The sequence below is a fragment of the Tachyglossus aculeatus genome, chromosome 22, assembly GCF_015852505.1.
Source record: "Tachyglossus aculeatus isolate mTacAcu1 chromosome 22, mTacAcu1.pri, whole genome shotgun sequence".
Classification (NCBI taxonomy): Eukaryota; Metazoa; Chordata; class Mammalia; order Monotremata; family Tachyglossidae; genus Tachyglossus; species Tachyglossus aculeatus.
Genome location: NC_052087.1, coordinates 52,672,411 through 52,695,171, shown reverse-complemented (window position 1 = coordinate 52,695,171; position 22,761 = coordinate 52,672,411). Strand labels below are relative to the sequence as shown.

Here is a 22,761-nt window from a genome sequence, read left to right as displayed (position 1 = left end):
GATTGATGATGATAGTAAGCACCCAATAAATACCGTTGTACTTCCCAAGCGCTTAGTCCAGTGCTCTGCACACAGTAAGCGCTCAATAAATACGATTGATTGATTGATTGATTGATAAGTGCTTAGTACAGTGCTCTGCACACAGTAAGCGCTCAATAAATACGATTGATGATGATAGTAAGCACCCAGTAAGTACCGTTGGTTGATAAGGAGTCTCCTGCCCTGATAGTGAGCCAAAGCTACCTGGATATTTGGGCAGGCCCAGAAGCTGGGAAAACCCTCAACATCATTAGGGAAGCAGCACGGTGTAGTGGATAGAGCCTGGGCCTGGGACTCAGGAGGTCATGGGTTCTAATCCCGACTCCGCCACTAGTCTGCTGGGTGACCTTGGGCAAGTCACTTCATTCATTCATTCATTCATTTAATTGTATTAATTAATGTGCTTACTATGGGCCAAGCACTGTTCTAAGCACCGGGGTAGGTACAAGGTCATCAGGTTGTCCCACGCTGGGCTCACAGTCTTCATCCCCCTTTTGCAGATGAGGGAACTGAGGCCCAGAGAAGTGAAGTGACTAGCCCAAAGTCACCCAGCTGACAAGTGGCAGAGCCGGAATTAGAACCCATGGCCTCTCAAGCCCGGGTTCTTTCCACTGAGCCACGCTGCGAGTGCTTAGTGTGTGCAGAGCACTGTACTAAGCGCTTGGAAAGTACAATTCGGCAACATACAGAGACAGTACCCACCCAACAACGGGCTCACAGTCTAGAAGGGGGAGATCATTCATTCATTCATTCATTTAATTGTATTTATTGAGCGCTTACTGTGTGCAGAGCACTGTACTAAGCGCTTGGGAAGTACAAGTTGGCAACATATAGAGACGGTCCCTACCCAACAGCGGGCTCACAGTCTAGAAGGCCTCCTCCAGGAGGCCTTCCCAGACTGAGCCCCCTCCTTCCTCTCCCCCTCCTTCCCCTCTCCATCCCCCCCCGCCTTACCTCCTTCCCTTCCCCACAGCACCTGTATATATGGATATATGTTTGTACGGATTTATTACTCTATTTTACTTGTACATATCTATTCTATTTATTTTATTTTGTTAACATGTTTTGTTTTGTTCTCTGTCTCCCCCTTCTAGACTGTGAGCCCGCTGTTGGGTAGGGACCGTCTCTATATGTTGCCAACTTGGACTTCCCAAGCGCTTAGTACAGTGCTCCGCACACAGTAAGCGCTCAATAAATACGATTGATTGATTGATAGAAGGGGGAGATCACTTCCTCTGGGCCTCAGTTCCCTCATCTGTAAAATAGGGATGAAGACTGGGAGCCCCACGTGGGACTACCTGATTACCTTGTATCTACCCCAGCGCTTAGAACAGTGCTGGGCACATAGCGCTTAACACCATCATCATTATTATTATTATTATTTATGCAACTGAATGAATGAAAGAATGAATGAACGAACAAACGAATGAATGTGACACCGGCCACTGGACTGAGCACTTTACAGGGGGGCTGAGCATTTTTGGGGGGCTGAGTATTTTTCTAGGCATGGGGGTATTCCAATCCGAGGGAACAAGCACAGTCAATCAATCAATCAATTGTATTTATTGAGCGCTTACTGTGTGCAGAGCACTGGACTAAGCGCTTGGGAAGTCCAAGTTGGCAACATATAGAGACAGTCCCTACCCAACAGTGGGCTCACAGTCTAAAAGGGGGAGACAAAACAAAACATACTTACAAAATAATGTTAATAATAAAAATGTTAATTTTTAACAGTTTTAACATTTAACATTTTAACATTTAACATTTTAACATTTAATAATAGTGTTAATAATGTTAATAATAAAAATAAAATAAAATAAATAAAATAAAAAATAATAACATGACCGTGGGCAAGCTCTTCTCTGTGCCTCAGTTACTTCCCCTGCAAAATGGAGAGTCAATCCCTTCTCTCCTTCTTGCTTAGACTGTGAGCCTCATGTGGGATCTAATTATCTTGTCTCTCTCTCAGTGCTCAGTACAGTGCTGACACATAGTAAGTGCTCAGCAAATAACGCAAGTATTATTATTAATTAATCAATCAATGGTTTGCATTGATGGCTTACTGCGTGCAGAGCACTGTACTAAGCGCTTGGGAGAGCGCTTGGGAAGAAGCGTGGCTCAGTGGAAAGAGCCCGGGCTTTGGAGTGAGAGGTCATGGGTTCAAATCCCGGCTCCACCACTTGTCAGCTCTGTGACTTTGGGGAAGTCATTTCACTTCTCTGGGCCTCAGTGACCTCATCTGTCAAATGGGGATGAAGACTGTGAGCCCCTTGTGACCTCCCCAGTGCTTTGCACATCGTAAGCGCTTTATAAATGCCATTATTATTGAGAAGCAGCTGTGGCTTAGTGGAAAGATCATGGGCTTTGGAGTCAGAAGTCATGGGTTCGAATCCCAGCTCTGCCACTTGTCAGCTGTGTGACTTCGGGCAAGTCACTTAACTCCTCTGGGCCTCAGTTCCCTCATCTGTAAAATGGAGACTAAGACTGTGAGCCCCATGTGGGACAACCTGATCACCTTGTATCTTCCCCAGCGCTTAGAACAGTGCTTTGCACATAGTAAGCGCTTAACAAATACCATTATTATTACTATTATTATTACACTATAACAGAATTGGTAGACACATTCTCTGCCCATAACATGTCCAGAGGGAGAGACGGACATCAGTTAATTGATCGTATCTATTCAGTGCTGACTATGTGCAAAGCGCTCCACGTGAATATAAATAAACAAATGACGGATAAGGGCCTATGAAGGCTGTGGAGCTGAAGGTGGGGTGAATAAAGGGGGAAAATCCGAGTACAAAGTGCGATGCAGAAAAGAGAGGGAGAAGAGGAAAGGAGGGCTTAGCCAGGGAAGGCCTCTTGGAGGAGATGGGCTTTGAATAAGGCTTTGAAGGTGGGGGGGAATCATTGTCAGTTATGAAGCACTTAGTCCATTGCTGTGCACATAGTAAGCACTCAATAATAATAATAATAATGGCATTTATTAAGCGCTTACTATGTGCAAAGCACTGCTCTAAGCTCTGGGGAGGTTATCAGGTGATCAGGTTGTCCCACGGGGGGCTCACAGTCTTCATCCCCATTTTACAGATGAGGTAACTGAGGCACAGAGAATAATAATAATAATGATAATAATGATAATAATAATAATAATAATAATAATAATTGACATTTGTTAAGCGCTTACTATGCACAAAGCACTGTTCTAAGTGCTGGGGAGGATACTGTATATATGTTTGTACATATTTTTTACTCTATTTATTTATTTTATTTGTGCATATCTATTCTATTTATTTTATTTTGTTAGTATGTTTGGTTTTGTTCTCTGTCTCCCCCTTTTAGACTGTGAGCCCACTGTTGGGTAGGGACTGTCTCCATATGTTGCCAATTTGTACTTCCCAAGCGCTTAGTACAGTGCTCTGCACATAGTAAGTGCTCAGTAAATACAATTGATGATGATGATGATGATGATGATGATACAGGGTGATCAGGTTGTCCCACGTGGGGCTCACAGTCTTAATCCCCATTTCCCAGATGAGGTAACTGAGGCCCAGAGAAGTTAAATGACTTGCCCAAGAATACACAGCAGACATGTGGTGGAGTCGGGATTCGAACCCATGACCTCTGACTCCAAAGCCCGGGCTCTTTCCACTGAGCCACGCTGCTTCTCTAAGTGAAGTGTCTTGCCCAAAGTCACTCAGCTGACAATTGGCAGAGCCAAGATTTGAACCCATGACCTCTGACTCCAAAGCCCGGGCTCTTTCCACTGAGTCACACTGCTTTTCTATAAATAAATAAATATATTAGATATATATAATATGTAAGATATATATTAATATATTGATTAATATATCAATCAATAAATAAATATTAGAGAAGCAGCATGGCCTAGTGGCAAGAACATGGGCTTGGGAATCAGAGGCCAAGGGTTCGAATCCCACCCTGTCACTTGTCTGCTGTGTGACTTTGGGCAAGTCACTTCACATCTCTGGGCCTCAGTGACTCCATCTGGAAAACGGGGATTAAAACTGTGAGCCCCACATGGGACAATCCGATTACTTTCTATCTACCCCAGTGTTTAGAACAGTGCTTGGCACATAGCGCTTAACAAATACCTTAATTATTATTATTACTATTGATTGATGGATGGATGGATGGATGGATTGACTGAAGAGGAACTCGGGACTAGCGATGTCGGGGAGCTGCTTTTCTGGGAGACTTTGGACTTTCCCCGATAAGTGTGTAAAGTCCACAAGGGCCAGGGATGGGTGCGTGGCTTCCCCTATATCATCATCATCATCATCAATCGTATTTATTGAGCGCTTACTGTGTGCAGAGCACTGTACTAAGCGCTTCGGAAGTATAAGATGGCAACATATAGAGACAGTCCCTACCCAACAGTGGGCTCACAGTCTAAAAGGGGGAGACAGAGAACAAAACCAAACATACTAACAAAATAAAATAAATAGAATAGATATGTACAAGTAAAATCAATAAATAGAGTAATAAATATGTACAAGCATATATACATATATGCATACATATATGTACATGTACATATATGTACATACATATATACATATTTGCCTAAGTGCTTAGTACAGTGTCTAGCACTTGGCAGAGGCTCGGGAATGAACACTGACTGACTGACTGGTTAGCAGGAGAACCTTACTACGGGAAGTGGTGTGGTCTAATGGAGAGAGCCCGGGCCTGGAGTCAGAAGGACCTGGGTTCTAATCCCGCCATTGCTGCTTGCTTGTTGCGTGACCTTGGGTGAGGCACTTCACTTCTCTGGGCCTCAGTTTCCTCAGTGGTGAACTAGGCATACCTGTTCTAATTGTGGCATTTTGGGTATTTGTTAAGCACTTACTACGTACCAGGCACTGTATTAAATGCTGGGGTGGATACGAGCAAATCAGGTTGGACGCAGTCCCTGTCCCACATGGGGCTCACAGTCTTCATCCCCATTTTACAGTTGGGGAAACTGAGGCCCAGAGAAGTGAAGTGACTTGCCCGAGGTCACACAGCGGACAAGCGACGGAGCCGGGATTAGAACCCAGGTCCTTCTGACTCCTAGGCCTGGGCTCTAGCCGCTGGAGAAGCAGCGTGGCTCAGTGGAAAGAGCACGGACTTGGGAGTAAGAGGTCATGGGTTCTAATCCCGGCGCCATCACTTGTCAGCTGTGTGACTTTGGGCAAGCCACTTCATTTCTCTGGGCCTCAGTTACCTCATCTGTAAAATGGGGATGAAGACCGTGAGCCCCACGTGGGACAACCTGATTAGCTTGTATCCAGAGAAGCGGCGTGGCTCAGTGGAATGAGCCCGGGCTTGGGAGTCAGAGGTCATGGGTTCGAATCCCAGCTCTGCCAATTGTCAACTGTGTGACCTTGGGCAGGCCACTTAACTTCTCTGTGCCTCAGTTACCTCATCTGTAAAATGGGGTTTAAGACTGTGAGCCCCACGTGGGACACCCTGATCACTTTGTATCCCCCAGCGCTTAGAACAGTGCTTTGCACATAGTAAGCACTTAACAAATACCATCATTATTATTATTATTTTAAACTGTGAGCCCAGTCTCTATATGTTGCCAATTTGTACTTCCCAAGTGCTTAGTACAGTGCTCTGCACACAGTAAGCGCTCAATAAATACAATTGATGATGATGATTATTATTGTATCCCACAGCGCTTAGAACAGTGCTTTGCACATAGTATGCGCTTAACAAATACTATCATTATTATTATTATTACTATCCCCCCCGCGCTTAGAACAGTGCTTGGCATATAGTAGGTGCTTAACAAATGCCATCATTATTATTATTATTAGACCACACGGTTCTCCCTGCTACTTCAGACCGGGAGACCCATGCAGGACAGGGACCATGTCCAACCTAATTAACTTGCACTTACCTCAGCGTTTAGAACAGTGTTTGAGACCTAGGTTGCGCTGAACAAATACCATTAAAAAATACTAAGAACCCTGAAAATACGGCACAGGGTAAATAAATCAGAGGGTACCCCAGCCGGGCTGGGGATGGGGAGTGGAAGAAGCAGCAGTGTGGCTCAGTGGAAAGAGCACGGGCTTTGGAGCCAGAGGTCATGGGTTCAAGTCCCCGCTCCACCAACTGTCAGCTGTGTGACTTTGGGCAAGTCATTTCATTTCTCCGTGCCTCAGTTACCTCATCTGTAAAATGGGAATTAATCAATCGTGTTTATTGAGCGCTTACTGTGTGCACAGCACTGTACTAAGCGCTTGGGAAGTACAAGCTGGCAACATATAGAGACAGTCCCTACCCAACAGTGGGCTCACAGTCTAAAAGGACTGGGAGCCCCCCATGGGACAACCTGATCACCTTGTAACCTCCCCAGCTCTTAGAACAGTGCTTTGCACATAGTAAGTGCTTAATAAATGCCATTATTATTATTATTAGAAGGGTGGTCTGGACGCCTCCCACTCCTCCTGAGCGTGACCGTCTCAGCTGGGCCCCTGGCCGTCTCTCTTTCGGCTCTCGGAAGAAGGCTGGGTCCGCGTGCCTCCCACGGGCCCCGAGGCCAGACCCCGAGACTTCACTGGAAAAGCATCGTGGCTTAGTGGCAAGAGCCTGAGCTTGGGAGTCAGAGGACATGGGTTCTAATCCTGGCTCCGCTACTTGTCTGCTGTGTGACCTTGGGAAAGTCACTTCACTTCTCTGGGCCTCAGTGATCTGTAAAATGACGATTAAAAGTGTGAGCCCAATATGGGACAACCGGATTATCCTGTATCTTCCCCAGTGCTTAGAACGGTGCTTGGCACATAGTAAGCGCTTAACAAAGACAGTAATTATTATTATGTGCGTTCAACCCGATTATCTTGTATCTACCCCAGTGCTTAGAACAGTGCTTGACATAGAGTAAGTGCTTAACAAAGACCGTCAATATGACATGCGACTACAGTAAGCGCTCAATTTGTTCATTCAATCATATTTCTTGAGAGTTTACAATGTGCAGATCACTGTAATAATAATGATAATTATAGTATTTCTTAAGTGCTTACTACTTGCCCAGCACTGTTCTAAGCGCTGGGATGGCTCAGTGGAAAGAGCCCGGGCTTTGGGGTCAGAGGTCATGGGTTCAAATCCCGGCTCCGCCAATTGTCAGCTGTGTGACTTTGGGCAAGTCCCTTTACTTCTCTGAGCCTCAGTTACCCCAACTGGAAAATGGGGGGATTAAGACTGTGAGCCCCTCGTGGGACAACTTGATCACCTTGTAACCTCCCCAGCGCTTAGAACTAATGATAATTATGGTATTTCTTAGAACTAATGATAATTATGGTATTTCTTAAGTGCTCACTACTTGCCAAGCACTGTTCTAAGCTCTGGGATAAAGTAATCAGGTTGCCCCTCATGGGGCTGTCAGTCTTCATCCCCAATTTACAGACGACATCACCGAGGCCCAGAGAAGTGAAGCGCCCTGCCCGAGGTCACACAGCAAACGAGTGGCGGAGCCGGGATTAGAACCCACGTCCTCTGACCCCCAAGCCCGGGCTCTTCCCACTGAGCCACGCTGCTTCTCTGCTAAGCGCTTGGGAGAGAGCGACAGAACAATGAGCAGACACATTCCCTGCCCACCACGCGCCGACAGTCTAGAGGGGGAGGCCGGCCGTATTAGAAATCAATCTATCAATGCGATTGATTTGGCAGACGCCGTCCTCGGACTTCTGGAAGGAGCTGTGCCTGGCCCTGCCCCGGCGGTTGCCTTACCGGACCCTCGTTGGGGACCCCCAGACCCAGCTCCAGGAGGACAAAGACCCCATGCTCACCCTACACGGCGGCAGCTACCTGGAGACTCGGGCCGACCCCGACCCCGACGGAGACCTGGGTAGGACGCCCCCGCCGCTCCCACCTTCCCCTCTCCCCGCGGCCATCATCATCAATCGTATTTATTGAGCGCTTACTATGTGCAGAGCACTGTACTAAGCGCTTGGGAAGTACAAACTGGCAACATGGGCCGGACCGGGCCTCCCGGTGCCCGAGAGGGATGCCTGGCACTGTGGGACACCGGGCACCGAGTTCCTCCATCGGCCCTTCTCCGGGGGCGGCCGGGCTGGGACCAGGATAAGGTTTCCAGTCGCGAAGTCCTTTCGGCTTGGCATCGGGGTGCAATTGCTGACCCTGGGGGTCCGACGGGGCTACCTGCTGTACCCCAGAGTAGCCCACCTCCTGGCAGACATTCTCCGACCCACGGTGCCAGCTGGTCCACCGTCTCTGCCCGAGGGAGCCTGGCTCTTGCCGGACGCACGGTGTAATGGCTAGGGCACAGGCCTGGGAATCAGAAATTCATGGATTCCAATCCCGGCTCTGCCACTTGTCCGCTTGGGCAAGCCACTCCGCTTCACTACGGGCAAATCAGCCCGAGGAGAAGCAGCGTGGCTCAGTGGAAAGAGCCCGGGCTTGGGAGCCAGAGATCATGGGTTCTAATCCCGACTCTGCCACTTGGCAGCCGCGTGACTTTGGGCAAGTCACTTCACTTCTCCGGGCCTCAGTTACCTCATCTGTCAGATGGGGATGAAGACTGTGAGCCCCATGTGGGACAACCTGATCACCTTGTATCCCCCCCCAGCGCTTCAAACAGTGCTTCGCGTATAGTAAGCGCTTAACAAATACCATCATTATTATTATTATTATTCTTTGGGCCTCAGTTACCTCACCTGCAAAATGGGGAGTGAGACTGTGAGCCCCATGTGGGACAGGGACTTCTTCCAATCCGACTTGCTTGTGTCTACCCCAGAGCTTAGAACAGTGCTTGGCTTATGGTAAGCGCTTATCAAATACCATCATTATTATTACTATTATTATAGATAATAATACCCCCTACCCCACCACTACACACCCTGGGCATCCAATCTGTGCCTTCCTTTCCAAGTCTGGGCCAGTTGGTTCCAGCCTAGGCCTCCTCGCCCGCCTTCATCACCCCCTCCCCACCCCCACACATGTGATTTATACTCCGTTCATCTCCTGATCTATCCACCGTCCCCTTCAGCAATAGCCCCCTGGACTTGTCAGCCCGCCGGACACTCAATGCGCTGTTTGTTCGTCTTGGCCAGGGCGGGCCTGCCAGTGTCTGACGCTGCTGCCAGCATACCCAGTTGGCAGAACACTGCCCCGCGCTCCCCCTCGGGTGGGCCACCTCCCCTCTGCCCCCCCAGAAGACACTCCAGAAACAAAGACCCCTCTCTTCTTCTATCCAGACATCCCCTTCCTGAAGGCAGTCCTTAGAGGAGCGCCAGAAAACTCTGCTTGGGAAGACCACGATGGGGGTGGGGGGTTATCCCGGGGGCAGCCCACCTGACCTCCAGGCTGCCCCCCAACCCACGGGGAGCCCCGACGGCCCCCCGACAGCATAACCGATACAGCCCCAGAGGTGTCGGGAGAACAAGCCCAGACAGGAGGGATTCATTCACCGCCCGGTTGTTGCATTTTTCCCTGTTGTCAAATTTGGGAATCACATCAGTCCTGGCCCTGGGGAGTCGTGGGATTTGGCAGGGGGCGGGGGGCGGTGCGGCCTCCTTCGCACCCAGGCCAAAAAGGGTTTCAGGCCTGGAGACAGAGAGAACAATCGTCTTTGTCAGAGGCATTGTCTGAAGCAAGCGGGCGCACGGGGCCAAACTGGTGTCTCTGGCCGGTTTTCTTTCCCCCCGCTTGGCCCGGAAACTGGGGTTTTCTGGAGGGCAGGGAGCGGGGCATCGCAATGAGGAGGAGAACAGTGGTGTGTGTGTGAAGTCCTTACTCTGTGCCAAGCCCTGGGCTGAGGGCTGGAGTAGCCATGAGCTCATCAGGTCAACACCCCGACTCCTTCCCCCGCCCCACCCTGCGGCCGGCGGCCCAGGTTCGTCCAACTCAGAAGGAGGGCCGAGTGGCGTCGCAGTAAAATACGGCCCTGCGTGGAGGGAGAAGGAGCTCTTTGTTTGGGCAAGGTGGCCACTGACCTCCCAGCCCAATGGCATGCGGACCCCGTTGCGTGCCGGGAAACAGGCCGCCCCTGACGGCCCCACTGCGTGCTGGGAATTGGGCCATTCCGGCCATCTTCTCTCTGATCTCCCATCCTCATGTCTCTCTCCACTTCAATCCATACTTCATGCTGCTATCCGGATTATCTTTGTCCAGAAACGCTCTGGGCATATTACTCCCCTCCTCAAAAATCTCCAGTGGCTACCAATCAATCTGCGCATCAGGCAGAAACTCCTCACCCTGGGCTTCAAGGCTCTCCATCACCTCGCCCCCTCCTACCTCACCTCCCTTCTCTCCTTCTACTGCCCATCCCGCACCCTCCGCTCCTCCACCGCTAATCTCCTCACCGTTAGGCCTCGTTCTAGCCTGTCCCGCCGTCGACCCCCGGCCCACGTCCTCCCCCGGGCCCGGAATGCCCCCAATCCCTCTGCCCCTCCACCAAGCTAGCTCTCTTCCTCCCTTCAAGGCCCTGCTGAGAGCTCACCTCCTCCAGGAGGCCTTCCCAGACTGAGCCCCTTCCTTCCTCTCCCCCTTGTCCCCCTCTCCATCCCCCCATCTTACCTCCTTCCCTTCCCCACAGCACCTGTATATATGTATATATGGTTGTACATATTTATTACTCTATTTATTTATTTATCTTACTTGTACATTTCTATCCTATTTATTTTATTTTGTTGGTATGTTTGGTTCTGTTCTCTGTCTCCCCCTTTTAGACTGTGAGCCCACTGTTGGGTAGGGACTGTCTCTATGTGTTGCCAATTTGTACTTCCCAAGCGCTTAGTACAGTGCTCTGCACATAGTAAGCGCTCAATAAATACGATTGATTGATTGATTGATTGATTGATCCCGGCCTCTAGCTGGGAATAATGCTGAGAGTCCCACTGCATGCTGGCATTTGAGCCCCCTCTTGCCAGCCCCGCTGTGGCAGGCCCATCCCCCCAAAAGCTTCCAGGGACATCTGTGATGCCGGGCTTGGGGGAAGTGGACCGGCAAAGAGGTGGGAAGGAGGAAAAGCCAGGACGTTTACCTTCTCCACCTCCGCTTCCTCTTCCCTTTCCCCTCCCTCTGCCAGAGAGGAAGCCCCAAGGGCAGCCTGTCCAGAAAGAAATCAGGTTGGCCTTGAAGAAGGCAGGCTGGGGCCCACTCCAGGTAGAAAACAGCCTGGCTCAATGGAAAGAGCCCGGGCTCTGGAGTCAGAGGTCATGGGTTCAAATCCCATGTCAGCTGTGTGACTTTGGGCAAGTCGCTTCACTTCTCTGGGCCTCAGTTCCCTCATCTGTAAAATGGGGGTTAAGACTGTGAGCCCCCCGAGGGACAACCTGATCACCTTGTAACCTCCCCAGCGCTTAGAACAGTGCTTTGCACATAGTAGGTGCTTAATAAATGCCATTATTATTATTATGGGTTCTAATCCTGGCTCTGCCACTTATCCTCTGTGTGACCTCGGGCAAGTCACTTGGCTTCTCTGGGCTTCAGTTCCCTCACCTTTAAAATGAGAATGGAGACTGTTGAGTCCCATGTGGGACAAGGGACTGCGTCCAAGCTGATTTGTTGGCATCCACCCAGGCGCTTAGTACGACACCTGGCACAGAGTAAGCGTTTCACAAATACCACCACGAGGATTATTGGGGTGGGCGTACCCCCGGAGGGCTCAGCGGTCTCCCCCACCTCTCTGCCAACGTCTCCCGCTTCATCCTTCCCCCACAGGTATCCGCGGGCCGATCTTCAGAGACCCCCGCCCCCTGTACCTGAGCGCCGAGGCCCGGGCCCCGGCCGAGACCCCGCCGGGGGAGCCCCCACCGAGGGCTGACATCGACGTGTCCGACCTGGGCTCCCGCAACTACGGGGCGCGGACGGACTTCTACTGCCTGGTCACCGAAGACGACGTGTAGAGGCCCGGCCCGGGCTGGGGCGGCCGGCGCGGGACCCCCCACTCTCCGAGGGGCCTGCACAACTCCACCTTTAAGGGGGCCGGAGGCAGGCCCTGGAGGGTCCTTGTCGCCATCCTTGTGGGACTCCGACCCCCGGACCCCTCGATTTGGAGGGCCCGACCCGCAGCCGGGAAGCAAATCCGCCCCAGGGAACACGGCTCCCTCTGCCACGAGGGTCAGCTGTGATGCCAAACATCGAGGACCACGACCCCTGGGTGCCCCCCATCCCCCTTGGCCGGGCTCAGACCCCCACAGACCACCCCCGGGCTGCCTCTCCAGCTGCTGCCCGTGTGTCTATGCCGGAGACGCCGGGTCATTCTGTCCCCCTCCGGCCTGTGAAATGGTGATGATTGTGGTGGGGGGCCCGGGATTCCCGGGGAGCACCCTGATTAGTTCCTTCCTCCAGAAATGAAAATAAAAGCAATAATTCCAAACCAGTCTCCCCATACCGCCTCGCTGTCCCACCCCGAGCAGGGTCCTGCCGGAGAAGGAAGTGGGAAACGAATCACTTCCCTTCCTCCACCGTGGCTCAGCTCGGGGCCATGGTGGAGAACCAAACAGGGAAACTGAGGCAGCCCCGATCCCCTCCCTGGGCTGCTGGAAGAGAGCAGCGGGGAGGATACAGAGCTGGCATTCCCAGGGGGAAAACCAGAAGCCATCTGCTCAACCTGCCCGGCCTCACTGTGGGTTTTGAGGTTTGGGTTTTTTTTTAAATGTATTTTAATGGTGTTTGTGAAGTGCTTACTATGTGCCGAGGACTGTACTAAGCGTTGGGATAGATACAGGTTGATCAGGTGGAAGACAGTCCCTGTGTCATACGCGTCTCACAGGCTTAATCCCCATTTTACAGATGAGGGAACTGAGGCACAGAGAAGCGAAGTGACTTGCTCAAGAAGTGGTGGAGCCGGGATTAGAACCCAGATCTTACCAACGTCCAGGTCCATGCTAGGCTGTGTTGCTTCTCAGTCAATCAATTAATCAATCAATAGTATTTACGCAGCGTTTACTAAGCACCTTGGGGAGTACAATATAACAGAGTATTGTACACAGTAAACGCTCAATAAATAAGATTGAATGAAGCAGCATGACTCAGTGGCAAAGGCCCGGGTTTGGGAATCAGAAGGTCATGGGTTCTAATCCCGGCTCCGCCACTTGTCACGATGCAATCAGAGCAAGAATTTAATTGTGGTATTTGTTAAGCGCTTATCCTGTGCCAAGCACTGAATTAAGCACTGGAGTAGATAGAAGATGATCAGGTTGGACACAGCCCCTATCGTACGGAGAAGCGGTGTGGCTTACTGGGAAGATCCCCGGCTTGGGAGTCAGAGGTTGTGGGTTCTAATCCCCGCTCCGCCACTTGTCAGCTGTGTGACTTTGGGCAAGTCACTTCACTTCTCTGTGCCTCACCTGGAAAATGGGGATGAAGACTGTGAGCCCCTCGTGGGACAACCTGATCACCTTGTATCCCCCCAGCTCTTAGAACAGTGCTTTGTACATAGTAAGCGCTTAACAAATACCATCATTATTATTATTATTATTAGATACAAGCGCTTAGTACAGTGCTCTGCACACAGTAAGTGCTCAATAAATACAATTGATTGATTGATACAAGGCAATCAGGTTGTCCTATGTGGGCTCACAGTTTTCATCCTCATTTTACAGATGAGGCAACTGAGGCACAGAAAATGACAGGAACTGTATCCAACCTGATTTGCTTGTATCCACCCCAGTGCTTAGTACAGTGCTTGGCATAATAATAATAATAATAATAATAATAATAACGTTTTTTGTTAAGCGCTTACTATGTGCCAAGCACTGTTCTAAGCACTGGGAGGGATACAAGGTGATCAGGTTGTCCCACGTGGAGGCTCACACTCATAATCCCCATTTTACAGATGCGGGAACTGAGTCTCAGAGAGGTTAAGTGACTTGCCCAAGGTCACACAGCAGGCATGTGGCAGAGCTAGGATTCGAACCCATGACCTCTGACTCCAAAGCCCAGGCTCTTTCCACTGAGCCATGCTGCTTCTCAGAGTGTAGCAAGCATGTAGTAAGTGCTCAACAAATACCACAATTCTTTTTTTTAATGGCATTTATTGAGCGCTTACTATGTGCAAAGCACTAAGCGCTCAATATATACAATTGATCGATCGATGGATAGAGTCCCTACTGTCTCCACAGCTGAAAGGCAAATGTAACAGTGATGCCCTGTAGTGGAGCCTGGGACAATGTGGGTCACAGGAGGCGCAGCGTGTTTCCCAGAAGAGTCTACACCTCGCGGAAGTAACACCACCGCCTTGGAAGTGAGTTTGAACTCTTTCTGGGTTTTCTGGCTCCTGCGTTTCTTGGGCAGGAGGAGCTGAGGTATTCTCCCACAATGTATCCTGGCTCCGCCACTTGTCAGCTGTGTGACTTGGGGCAAGTCACTTCACTTCTCTGTGCCTCAGTTCCCTCATCTGTAAAATGGGGGTTAAGACTGTGAGCCCCACGTGGGACAACCTTAATTACCTTGTATCCACCCTCAGTGCTTAGAACAGTGCTTGGCACAGAGTAAACGCTTAATAATAATAATAATAATAATAATAATTGGCATTTATTAAGCGCTTACTATGTGCAAAGCACTGTTCTAAGTGCTGGGGAGGATACAGGGTGATCAGGTTGTACCACGTGGGGCTCACAGTCTTAATCCCCATTTTACAGATGAGGTAACGGAGGCCCAGAGAAGTTAAGTGACTTGCCCAAGATCACACAGCAGACATGCGGCACAGTCGGGATTCGAACCCATGACCTCTGACTCCAAAGCCCGTGCTCTTTCCACTGAGCCACGCTGCTTCTCTGAGCCACACTGCTTCTCTAACAAAAACCAACATTATTATTATTGTTATCATCATCATCATCATCATCATCATCATCATCATTATTATTATTATTGTTATTATTATTATTATCACTTGCAGCTGTACCTCCGAGTCTGGAAGGACAGGAGTTCAACAGTCCATTCCAAACCCAAGCTGGTTTCTCCCAAACCCTTGATGGGATCCAGTGGGAAGAGAAAGGACCTGGGATCCTGAAGGGCTGGTTTCTAATCCCGGCTCTGCCATTCATCTGCTGCATGACCTTGGGCGGCTCACTTCTCTGCCTCAGTTTCCTCATCTGTAAAAGAGGCACTCAATACCTAGTCTCCCTCCTACTTAGACCGTGAGCCCCATGTGGGGTAATAATGATAATGATGGTATTGGTTAAGTGCTTACTAGTGCCAAGCACTGTTCTAAACGCTGGGGTAGATAATAATAATAATAATAATAATAATAATAATAATAATAATGGTATTTGTTAAGCACTTACTAGGTGCCAAGCACTGTTTTAAGCAAGGTCATCAGGTTGTTCCACACGGGGCTCACAGTCTTAATCCCCATTTTCCAGTTGAGGTAAACGAGGCACAGAGAAGTCAAGTGACTTTCACAAAGCACGGGCTATGGAGTCAGAGGTCATGGGTTCGAATCCCAGCTCCACCACATGTCTGCTGTGTGACCTTGGGCAAGTCACTTAACTTCTTGGAGCCTCAGTTACCTCATCTGTAAACTGGGGATGAAGACTGTGAGCCCCACGTGGGACAACCTGATCACCTTGTATCCCCCCCCAGCGCTTAGAACAGTGCTTTGCACATAGTAAGCGCTTAACAAATGCCATCATTATTATTATTTATTATTATAAAGCCACACAGCTGACATTCGGCAGAGCCGGGATCAGACCCCATGACCTCCGACTCCCAAGCCCGTGCTCTTTCCGCTAATCGGGTTGCCCCACATGGGGCTTACGGTCGTCATCCCCATTTTCCAGATGAGGTAACTGAGGCCCAGAGAAGTGACTTGCCCAAAGTCTCACGGCTGACAAGTGGTGCGGCGGGGATTCGAACCCACAACCTCTGACTCGCAAGCCGGGGAGCTTTCCAGTAAGCCGCACCGCTTCACCATAGGATAGGGGCTGTGTCCAACCTGATCCTCTTCTATCTACTCCGGTGCTTAACTCAGTGCTTGGCGCAGGGTAAGCGCCTAACAAATACCATAATTAAATTCTTGCTTTGATTGCATCATGACTAAAAGAGTGATCTCAGAGGCCTGGAAGTGGGTTTTGGCTGAGTGGAGACTGTCTGTTCCCTGGGCCTGGAGGCAAGTGGCTCATCTGAAGGTGAATTCATGGGAAAGAAAGAACAGGAAGATCTCGGGGAGGCCAGTAAATCAATCACTCCATCAGCCAAGTGTATTTATTGGACGGCTTACTGTGTGCGGAGCCCTGTACTCAGCATCTGGGGGGGAGAACAATATAATAGAGTTGGTAGAGTCACATTCCCTGCCCACAAGAGAAGCAGCATGGCTTAGTAGAAAAAACCCGGTTTGGGAGCCAGAAGTCACGGGTTCTAATCCCGCCTCCGCCACTTGACAGCTGTGTGACTTTGGGCAAGTCACTTCTCTGTGCCTCAGTGACTTCATCTGAATAATGGAGATGAAGAGTGTGAGCCCCATGTGGGACAACCTGATTACCTTGTATCCCCCCCAGTGCTTAGAACAGTGCTTCGCACATAGTAAGCACTTAACAAATGCCATCATTATTATTATTGTTGTTCATTCAGGCTCCACCACTTGTCAGCTGTGTGACTTTGGGCAAGTCGCTTAACTTCTCTGTACCTCGGTGACCTCATCTGTAAAATGGGGATGAAGACTGTGAGCCCCACGTGGGACAACCTGATCACCTAGCATCTATCCCAGTGCTTAGAACAGTGCTCGGCACATAGTAAGCACTTAACAAATGCCATCATCATCATCACAAGAGAAGAGAAGAGGAGAAGCAGCATGGCTCAGTGGAAAGAGCCCGGGCTTGGGAGCCAGAGGTCATGGGTTCTAATCCCGACTCTGCCACTTGTCAGCTGTGTGACTTTGGGCAAGTCGCTTAACTTCTCTGTACCTCGGTGACCTCATCTGTAAAATGGGGATGAAGACTGTGAGCCCCACTTGGGACAACCTGATCACCTAGCATCTATCCCAGTGCTTAGAACAGTGCTCGGCACATAGTAAGCGCTTAACAAATACCATCATCATCATCACAAGAGAAGAGAAGAGGAGAAGCAGCATGGCTCAGTGGAAAGAGCCCGGGCTTGGGAGCCAGAGGTCATGGGTTCTAATCCCGACTCTGCCACTTGTCAGCTGTGTGACTTTGGGCAAGTCACTTCACTTCTCTGGGCCTCAGTTCCCTCATCTGGAAAATGGGGAATGAAGACTGTGAGCCCCCTGGGGGACAACCTGATCACCTTGTAACTTCCCCAGCGCTTAGAACAGTGCTTGGCACATAGTAAGCGCTTAACAAATACCATCATCATCATCACAAGAGAAGCAACGTGGCCCATTGGAAAGACGCCGGGCCCAGGTGGCAGAGATCGTTGTTCATTCATTCAATCGTATTTATTGAGCGCTTACTTACTTTGAGAAGCAGCGTGGTTCAGTGGAAAGAGCCCGGGCTGTGGAGTCAGAGGTCATGGGTTCAAATCCCGACTCCGCCACTTGTCAGCTGTGTGACTTTGGGCAAGTCACTTCACTTCTCTGGGCCTCAGTTCCCTCATCTGGAAAATGGGGAATGAAGACTGTGAGCCCCCTGGGGGACAACCTGATCACCTTGTAACTTCCCCAGCGCTTAGAACAGTGCTTGGCACATAGTAAGCGCTTAACAAATGCCATCATCATCATCACAAGAGAAGCAACGTGGCCCATTGGAAAGACGCCGGGCCCAGGTGGCAGAGATCGTTGTTCATTCATTCAATCGTATTTATTGAGCGCTTACTTACTTTGAGAAGCAGCGTGGTTCAGTGGAAAGAGCCCGGGCTGTGGAGTCAGAGGTCATGGGTTCAAATCCCGACTCCGCCACTTGTCAGCTGTGTGACTTTGGGCAAGTCACTTCACTTCTCTGGGCCCCAGTTCCCTCACCTGGAAAATGGGGATGAAGACTGTGAGCCCCCCGGGGGACAATCTGAACACCTTGTATCATCATCATCATCATCAATCATATTTATTGAGCGCTTACTGTGTGCAGAGCACTGTACTAAGCGCTTGGGAAGTACAAGTTGGCAACACATAGAGACAGTCCTTACCCAACAGTGGGCTCACAGTCTAGAAGGGGGAGACAGAGAACAAAACCAAACATACTAACAAAATAAAATAGATAATAGATAATAAATAATAGACCTTGTAACCTCACCAGTGCTTAGAACAGTGCTTGGCACATAGCGCTTAATAAATGCCATTATTATTATTATTATTACTGTGTGCAGAGCACTGTATTAAGCGCTTGTTGTCATATGCCGCTGAGTCGGTTCCGACCCATAGCGACACCACGGACACGTCTCTCTCAGAATGCCCCGCTCTCCATCTGCAGTCGTTCCGGTAGTGAATCCAGAGAGCTTTCTTGGTAAAAATTGGAAAAAATATGGAAGTGGTTTACCATGGCCGCCTTCCACATGGTAAACTCGAGTCTCTGCCCTCGATTCTCTCCCCTGCCGCTGCTGCCCAGCACCGGTGAGTTCTGACTTGTAGCAGATTGCCTGCCACTCGCTAGCCACTGCCCAAGCTAGGAATTCATTCATTCAGTCGTATTTATTGAGCGCTTACTGTGTGCAGAGCACTGTACTAAGCGCTTGGGAAGTATAACTTGGCAACATATAGAGACGGTCCCTACCCAACAGCGGGCTCACCGTCTAGAAGGGGGAGACAGGGAACAAAACATATTAACAAAATAAAATAAATAGAATAAACATGTACAAACAAAACAAATGGAGTAATAAATACGTACAAATATATATACATATATACAGGTGCCGTGGGGAGGGGAAGGAGGTAAGGGGGGGGATTCATTCAATCACATTCATTGAGCGCTCACTGTGTGCAGAGCGCTGTACTAAGCGCTTGGGAAGTATAACTTGGCAACATATAGAGACAGTCCCTACCCAACAGCGGGCTCACCGTCTGGAAGGGGGAGACAGGGAACAAAACAAAACATATAACAAAATAAAATAAATAGAATAAACATGTACAAACCAAACAGAGTAATTAATACGTACAAACATATATACATATATACAGGTGCCGTGGGGAGGGGAAGGAGGTAAGGGGGGGGATTCATTCAATCACATTCATTGAGCGCTTACTGTGTGCAGAGCACTGTACCAAGCGCTGGGGAAGTCCAACTCGGCAACACACAGAGACGGTCCCCACCCAACAGCGGGCCCACAGTCTAGAAGGGGGAGACAGACAACAAAACAAAACACATCAACAAAACAAAATAAGTACGTACAAATAAAACAAATATAGTAATAAATACGCACAAACATATACACATATACACAGGTGCTGTGGGGATGTGATGTGTATACACATATAGACTGTGAGCCCACTGTTGGGTAGGGACTGTCTCTATATGTTGCCAATTTGTACTTCCCAAGCGCTTAGTACAGTGCTCTGCACATAGTAAGCGCTCAATAAATACGATTGATGATGATGATACACAGGAATGGCATGGGTAGGCCTCTGCCCGACTCTCCCTCCCGTAGCCAAGACTGGTAGTGTACTGGACACTCTCCACGTGCGACCCTGAGAGGTGGGCGGCAGAGGCCCTGGGTTCTAATCCCTACTCTGCCAATTGCTTGCTGTGTGACCTTGGGCAAGTCACTTCACTTTTCTAGGCCTCAGTTTCCTCATCTGTAAAATGGGGAGGAAGACTGTGAGCCCCACTTGGGACAACCTGATTACCGTGTATCTCCCCCAGCGCTTAGAACGGTGCTTGGTGCATAGTAAGCATTTAAGAAATACCACAATTATTTTTATTCTTTTCTTTTCTGACCCCCTACCCCAACTGTTGAGGGGGAGTGGTGTCCCTTCAAGGCTCTGTTTGGGACCCCTTCTCTTCTCGCTTTACACTGCCATCCACTGGAGTTCATCAACTCCCTACATTCATTCATTCATTCATTCAATCGTACTTATTGAGCGCTTACTGTGTGCAGAGCACTGTACTAAGCGCTTGGGAAGTACAAGTTGGCAACATATAGAATCGGTCCCTACCGAACAGTGGGCTCACAATCTAGAATCAATCAGTCAATCAATCAATCATATTTATTAAGCGCTTACTGTGTGCACAGCACTGTACTAAGCACTTGGGAAGTACAAGTTGGCAACATATAGAGACAGTCCCTAACCAACAGTGGGCTCACAGTCTAAAAGGGGGAGATAGAGAACAAAACCAAACATACTAACAAAATAAAATAAATAGAATAGATATGTACAAGTAAAATAGAGTAATAAATATGTACAAACATATATACATATATACAGGTGCTGTGGGAAGGGAAGCAGGTAAGATGGGGGATGGAGAGGGGGACGAGGGGGAGAGGAAGGAAGGGGCTCAGTCTGGGAAGAAGAGGGAGACGGAGAACAAACCAAAACATATTAACAAAATGAAATAAATACAATAAATATGTACAAATAAGAGTAATAAATATGCACAAACATATATATATATAATATGCACAAACATATATACATATATTTCAGTGACCACCTCCTGAAACCCAACCTCTTTCCTCTGCAGTCTCCCATTTCCCAGCATAATAATAATAGCATTTATTAAGCACTTACTATGTGCAAAGCACTGTTCTAAGCGCTAGGGAGGTTACAAGGTGATCAGGTTGTCCCATGGGGGGCTCACAGTCTTAATCCCCATTTTACAGATGAGGGAATTGAGGCCCAGAGAAGTGAAGTGACTTGCCCAAAGTCACACAGCTGACAATTGGCAGAGTTGGGATTTGAACCCATGACTTCTGACTCCAAAGCCTGGGCTCTTTCCATTGAGCCACGCCGCTTCTCTATATTACCTCGATATCATCAATAATACTAATAGTAATAATGAGAATTTGGCACTTAAAGCCTTGCTATGTGCCAAGCACTGCACTAAGCACTGCAGTAAATGCGAGATAATCAGGCTGGACACAATTCCCGATCCATATGGGGCTTAGAATCTAAGGAAGTGGAAGGGCAGATATTGATTCTTCATTTTAGTGATGAGGAAACTGAGGCCCAGAGGAGGGAAGTGACTTGCCCAAGGTCACTCATCAGGCCAGTGGCAGACCAGGGATTAATTCCCAGGTCCTCTGACCTCCAGTCCCCTGTTAGTACAATATTCATTCATTCATTCATTCAATTGTATTTATTGAGCGCTTACTGTGTGCAGAGTACTGTGCTAAGCGCTTGGGAAGTACAAGTTGGCAACATATAGAGACGGTCCCTTCCCAACAGTGGGCTCACAGTCTAGAAGAGTGGGTTGAGGGAGGGGGTGGGGGAGAGACCCTGGACTTATCCATTCAATTCCCTTTATTCCTGCAATCAATAGTATTTATTGAGCACTTACCTTGTACAGAGCACTGTACTAAGCGCTTGGGAGAGTACGGTATACCACAGTTGATAGATGTCTTAGAGAAGCAACATGGCCTAGTGGTGGAAATAATAGTAATAATAATGGTGGTATTTGTAATGTGCTTACTATGTGCCAGGCACTGTACTAAGCACTGGGGTGGAGACAAGCAAATGGGGTTGGACACAGTCCCTGTCCCACATGGGGCTCACGGTCTTAATCCACCGTTGCAGATGTGGTAACCGAGGCCCAGCAAAGTGAAGCGATTTGCCCAAGGTCACACAGCAGACAATAATAATAATAATAATAACAATAATAATGGCATTTGTTAAGTGCTTACTATGTGCCAAGCACTGTTCTAAGCTCTGGGGGGGGGGGGCACAAAATGATCAGGTTGTCCCACATGGGGCTCACAGTCTTCATCCCCATTTTACAGAGGAGGTAACTGAGGCACAGAGAAGTGAAGTGACTTGCTCAAAGTCACACAGCTGACAAATGGTGGAGCCGGGATTAGAACCCATGACCTCTGACTCCCAAGCCCGGGCTCTTTCCAACGAGCCACGCTGCTTCTCCTGAAGGCAAGTGGTGAAGTCGGAGAAGAGCCCGGGCCTGGGCATCGGAGGACCTGAGTTCTAATCCCAGCTCCGCCAATTGCTTGCTGCGTGACTTTGGGCAAGTCACTTCACTTCTCTGTGCCTCGGTTACCTCATCTGTCACATGGGGATTAAGAACGTGAGCCCCTTGTGGGCCAGGGACTGCGTCCGGTGCTTGACACATGGTAAGTACTTATAACAACCGTGTTGGGTAGGGACTGTCTCTATATGTTACCAACTTGTACTTCCCAAGCGCTTAGTACAGTGCTCTGCACACAGTAAGCGCTCAATAAATACGATTGAACGAATGAATGAATGAACCAACATAAAGCAAACAAACGTCTTCTCTGCCCACAAGGAAATTATATGCTAAGACTGTGAGCTCACTGAAGGCAGGGAATGTCACTGTTTATTGTCATATTGTTAACAATAATAATTATGGCACCTATTAAGCACTTACTATGTGCAAAGCACTGTTCTAAGCGCTGGGGAGTTTACAAGGTGATCAGGTTGTCCCACGTGGGGCTCACAGTTTTAATCCCCATTTTCCAGATGAGGTGACTGAGGCCCAGAGAAGTGAAGCGACTTGCCCAAGGTCACACAGCTGACAAGTGGCGGAGCCGGGATTTGAACCTGCTTAGTACAGTGCTCTGCACACAGTAAGCGCTCAATAAATACGATTGATTGATTGATTGATTCATTGAACCCATGACTTCTGACTCCAAAGCCCGGGCTCTTTCCACTGAACCACGCTGCTTTATAAGCAG

At 49.0% G+C, this 22,761-nt stretch overlaps 1 protein-coding gene across 3 annotated transcripts in view; it reads left to right on the top strand.

Moving 5' to 3' along the window:
- Window positions 1–12,388, top strand: part of SIGIRR (single Ig and TIR domain containing) — an 89,914-nt gene extending 77,526 nt beyond the window's left edge. For all 3 annotated transcript variants that reach the window (XM_038764594.1, XM_038764595.1, XM_038764593.1), the window contains 2 exons: window positions 7,717–7,894; window positions 11,731–12,388. In XM_038764594.1, coding sequence (XP_038620522.1) covers window positions 7,717–7,894; window positions 11,731–11,915 — 363 coding nt within the window. In that variant the 3' untranslated portion in view covers window positions 11,916–12,388. The remainder of the gene's footprint in view (window positions 1–7,716; window positions 7,895–11,730) is intronic.
- The last annotated feature ends 10,373 nt before the right edge of the window (window positions 12,389–22,761 follow it).